This window comes from Pteronotus mesoamericanus, unplaced genomic scaffold (genome assembly GCF_021234165.1).
Source record: "Pteronotus mesoamericanus isolate MK-2021 breed Mesoamerican mustached bat unplaced genomic scaffold, CSHL_Meso_final contig_1147, whole genome shotgun sequence".
NCBI lineage: Eukaryota > Metazoa > Chordata > Mammalia > Chiroptera > Mormoopidae > Pteronotus > Pteronotus mesoamericanus.
This window is the reverse complement of record NW_026555024.1, coordinates 16,257-21,723: the sequence shown is the minus strand read 5'-3', so window position 1 is coordinate 21,723 and position 5,467 is coordinate 16,257. Positions and strand designations below refer to the sequence as shown.

Sequence of the window (5,467 nt, the reverse complement as noted above, 5' to 3'; positions counted from 1 at the left end):
AGCTCTATCATACATCATCTATAAATTGTATTGTGTGTTCATCAGCCCAAGATACATCTTCTCCAACACCATTTATCCTCCCTTTCTTGTAGAGTTTTATTTGTAAATTTTTAACTAGATTTTTAAAATATCTATTTATTTATTTATTTATTTAGGAGAGGGGAAGGGAGTGCGAGAGAAAGGGAGAGAAACAACGGTGCAAAAGAGAAACACAGATCAATTGGTTGCCTCTTTTACCTGGTCCAACTAAGGATGGAACCCGCAACCCAGACACGTGCCTGGACAGGAAATCTATCTGGAGACAGTTTGGTGTGTGGCATGATGCCCAGCTAACTGAGCCATAGTGGTCAGGGCTCCATTTTTAAATTTTTGACATAACTCCATACTGCTTTCCACACCGGTAGCACCAACCTGCATTCCCACCAATATTGCATGAGGGTCCCCTTTGTCCTCATCCTAGCAAGCAATTGTTGATTCATGATGATAGCCATTCTGACAAGAAAAACAAACATGTTCATCATATCTTTTTAATATTGTTACAGAGAACCTCTCAATTTTTAATTCATTTTTTAACTGTAAAAAGACACTTTATTGATAAACCCATTTTTCCCAAACACTCTTTTTATTGCCTTATGTACATCTTTGTTCCTCAAACTATAGATGATGGGATTTAGCATGGGAATCACAATGCTGTAAAACGTTGACACTATCATGTCACGTTCCAAAGAGTAGTTGGAACTCGGTCTCACATACATGAAGAGAACTGTTCCATGATAAATTGTCACTCCAGCTAAGTGAAAGCCACATGTAGAAAAGACTTTTCTCCTCCCCTCAGCAGAACGCATCCTCAGAATCACCAGCAGGATGAAGCCATAGGAGATCAGGACAATTAGGATAGTGGATATTTCAATAAATCCCGCAAAATAGAACAGTAGAAGCTGGTTGGTCTGAGTGTCAGAACAGGAAATAGCAAGGAGAGGAGGGATGTCACAAAAAACATGTCTAACTTCATTGGACGCACAGAAGGATAGGCTAAATGTGGCCAGTGTGTGTACACAAGCATGCAAAATGCCACCTACGTAGGAGGCAATGATGAGAGGCACATAGACTTTGGGTGACATGCTAACTGAATACAGGAGAGGGTTGTAGATTGCCACATAGCGATCGTATGCCATTGCAGCCAAGAGGAAGCATTCCGTGGTCCCAAAAGTAACTGCGAGAAACATCTGTGTTGCACATCCAAGGAATGAAATGATTTTATTCTTTGACAGAAAATCTACTAGCATGTTTGGTGTAATTACTGAGGAAAAACCAGTATCCACTGATGATAACACACATAGAAAATAGTACATGGGGTTGTGGAGCCGGGAATCCCCAATGACCAATACAACCAGCCCTAAGTTTCCCATCAGAGTGAACAGATAAATCACTAGAAACAGGAAAAATAGGATAATTTGCAGTTCTAGATTGTCTGTGAAGCCCTTCAGAACAAACATTGTAACTTCAGTGATATTCTTCATGTTGAAACCTCATAAAACAAAAGTAAAGATATATATATGTACAATTACAATTCATTTACTACTGAAAGAATAAACAGAATTGTGACTCAATATTGTGACACAAGGAGATAAGACCTATGTCCTCATATTATTTTTTGGCAATGTAAAATTTCCAGGTAGCCTTTCAGGAGACAGTGACAAGACAGTGGGTCAAGTGTCCTTGCCACTCACTGCAAATTAAATGGAAAAGATGGGTGTCCAGTCACTATGTGATTTCCTATCTTTTCCAAAACCCTCAGGTCAAATGATTAATATAAAACTGTATTCTATTTCTTGTTTTCTTATTAAATCACATTAAAACTCCAAGTGATTGGTTACAAAATAATTTGTTTTTGATATTGATGCACATCAGATTGTATATCAGTATAGAGCAGTGGGATAAAATGTCTGTATCCTAGACCTTCCAGTAATGTTGGAAAATTATTTGCTATAAGCTAGTCATCTGTAGAATGAGGATATTAATATTTATTCTACAATATTTGAGTAACATTTGGAAGACAAAAGTAGATTTAAAAAAGTTGAATCTTGATAATTATTTTACATTGAGAATATGCTGAATTAGTTTTGTTCTATACAGTGGCTGCTTTGTGGATTTTAACATTTTGTGAGCTAATGTGCAAAACTACCACCTCTCTTAGATCTTTTTGGTTTATCTCAAAGAACAATTGAGATTGTTTATGGATGATGGCTCATGATTAAATGAAGCCAAATTAAGAACTAAAATACAAACATTAATGAAAATGATTAAATTTGTATTCAAAATGTGACCAAGAGTTACAAGAGAAAGATCCACCCCAATACAATTCTTGACACCAGTTCAATGATACACCTGTTTAAGACAAATAACAGGATTTAGACCTGAAAGTATGTGTTCATTGGCCTGGTCATGATGAAATGTCATGTGGGAGGTTAGGTTTCCTCTTCAAAGTTTACTCCTCTTTAAAATAGAAATATGCTTGAATGAACCAAGCAGATATCATAGTATATAGCCAGGTAAACTATTATGTAAAACAATAAATGTATAAGGCAATTTCTTTTAAATTTGTCATTTTTTGGTTACAAATTTAAGATGACTGTATAATTGATCTTTGTTGTCAGATGTATTTTTTTTAAAACATTAGCAAATATTAGGTCCTATGATTACTGACCAAAATGTGACCGAAAATGTGACCAGAGGTTTCAGATATTTCATTTTTTAGCTATATTTATTACATTTGTTCCTAATTATTAATAAACATTGAGATATTATTCTTTCAAGATTAAATCCAATGAATCATGTTGTGATTATGATATTTTCCTCCACACACAGTTCACCGCAATTCCATTTGCTACAGTACTGCAGATAATGCTAGACACCTCAGCTAAATTTTACTTGAATCAGGTATTTCTACTAGATGCCAAAATAAATATTATATTGGGTATACCGAAATCAATATTAAAATATTTTGAAAGGATTCAGAGTGATAAAGACAAAATGTCTATGATTTTTAAGAATTTAATAATATAGTATCAGTTTTTAATACTAATGCAAAACCAGTTCTAAAAGCACAATTTTAACAGAAGGCAGAAAATTCCAAGTATCTTTGCCTCAACATTGAGGCACCAAGTTGGCAAAGAGGAGAAAAATAATAACATTGTTGCATTGAGCACATGCAGCAGAAATAGGCTTTTGTGCACATTGCGTTATTCCATCTTTCTAGCATCTCTCACAGGTAATGAGTACCAGAGCCAAGAATCAGTCTTGGATCTCCCTCAAAGTGCATGCACTTTGCACCATTGTCCACTGTATCTTTTAGTGTCGTGCCCTTATTCTGTCACTGCCCTCCCCAGTTGTCACTCCCAGGGAAATAAAACCTGATTCTTGATATATATCTAAGTAGATTTTAAATAGTAATACTAGAGAAAAATTATGAAATAGCATTAACTCGAACTGGCTGCTATATCACAAAGCTAGCAAAATAAAGGATAATTCATTATCTCATTAAAGCAAAAAACAAGACCTCAGATAGTTGAATAGGTCAAATGTTTTATTTATTGTTCTTGCTTTAATCTGATCTTTTTTCTTCCACCATAAAAATAGAAGCATACACTCAATTTGGAAAACTCTGACTTAACTGTACAGACATAAATTCAATAGTTTATATCTTTTTTGTTGTATTTATTTACACAACAGGGAAGAACTAAGGGGTTTAGTATTGGGGATTTTATAATATTTGACCTTGACTTGAGAGGTCCCGTCTCATAAAATATTTTTCAAGTGACCTAAATTTTTCTCTTCTTACCTGGGTATCAGCAAAGGCAGGTTTAGATACACTATGAATACAATTAATTTAGATTATTTATACCCCCTTGCTCAACTGTTAGTGAAAATTGCAAGAGTTCCCCAAGGGGAACATGACTCAATTAACTTCTGGTTCAAAATAGCAACATGATTGTTTATACAATAATTCAAAAGAAAATGGTTATGGAATAATTTACTACACATGATTATTATGATACTTTTGATAATTAGTAGCATTCTATATTTTTCTTTTTTTTGCATCTATACCTATTGCATTTTTATTTTATTTTATAATTAAATTTATTAGGGTGACATTGGTTAATTAGATTATGTAGATTTCAAGTTTATATTTCTATGATATATGCTCTGTATATTGCATTTTGTGCCCACCACCCAAAGTCAAACCATCTCTGTCACCTTACATTTGGCCTCCTTTACCTTTTAGTACTTCCCCACCCCACATCTTTTGGTAACCACAAATACTGTTACCTGTATTTATGAGTTTCAGTTTCATAGCCCACATATGAGTGAAAACATATGGTTCTTAGCTTTTAACACTGACTCATTTCACTTAGTTGATATTCTCAAGGTCCATCTACATGGTCGCAAATGGTAGAATTTCACCTTTTCTTATGGCTGAGCAGTATCCCATTGCATATGTAGCACATCTTCTTTACTCAGTCCTCTATCGAAGGACTATTGAAGGACACTATGGTTGTTCCCATGTCTTGGCCACTGTGAACAGTGCTGCAATTAACAGGTGCATATCTCTTTGACACTAAATCTTTTCAAATTTGTGGGGTAGGTACCCGAAAGAGAGGCTTTTTGGTCATATGGTAACTCTATTCTTAATTGTTTTAGGAACCTCTATACTGCTTTCCACAGTGGCTGTACCAATTAACATTCCTACCTGCAGTGAATGAGGGTTCCTTTTTTCCACAATTTCTCCAACACTTGTTATTTTTTATCTTACAATGATAATAGCCATTATAACAGGTACGAGATGGTATATGATTATAGTTGTGATTTGCATTTCCCTAACAACTGGTGAAGTTGAGTATCTTTTCATAAATCTGATGGCCATTTGTATTTCTTCTTGGGAGAAGTGTCTGTTCAGGTCCTCTGCCCATTTTTAAATTGGATTGTTTGTTTGGTGACGAGTTGTATGAGTTATTTATATCTGTTATGTATAAATTTCATCAGAGCTGTTGTTTGCAAATATCTTCTGTTGCAATGGTTGCCTTTTTGTTTTGTTGGCAGTTTATTCTGATGTGCAGAAGCTTTTCAGTTTGATTTAGTCTCTTTCATTTGCTTGTGCCTTTACTTTCCTTGTCTTTGAAGTCAAATTCATAAAATACTTCTTAAGGCCAAGGTCCATAACTTTAGTTCTTTCTATGTAATTTAGTGTTTCAGGTCTTATATTGAGGTCTTTGATCTCTTTCAATGTAATACATCACATTAACAAAATAAAGGGTAAAGAATGACATAATCATATTAAGAACTACAGAAAATGCATTTGACAAGATAATCCCTTTATGACTAAAACACTCAATAAATTGAATATAGAAAGAAAATACTTGAACATAATAAAAGCCTTATAGGGCAAGCCTTCAGCTCATTACATACT

The 5,467-nt window shown here is 34.4% G+C and overlaps 1 protein-coding gene across 1 annotated transcript; it reads right to left on the bottom strand.

The window, feature by feature from the left end:
- Positions 1–569: 569 nt before the first annotated feature.
- On the bottom strand, positions 570–1,550 carry LOC129072083 (olfactory receptor 1086-like). Its single transcript, XM_054575483.1, has one exon. It carries the CDS (start codon positions 1,518–1,520, stop codon positions 570–572), a length of 951 nt encoding a protein of 316 aa, XP_054431458.1. The 5' UTR covers positions 1,521–1,550.
- Between the last annotated feature and the right edge of the window lie 3,917 nt (positions 1,551–5,467).

Excerpts from the sequence above, each read along its gene's own strand:
- LOC129072083 (XM_054575483.1), bottom strand. The coding sequence starts at position 1,520 with ATGAAGAATATCACTGAAGTTACAATGTTTGTTCTGAAGGGCTTCACA.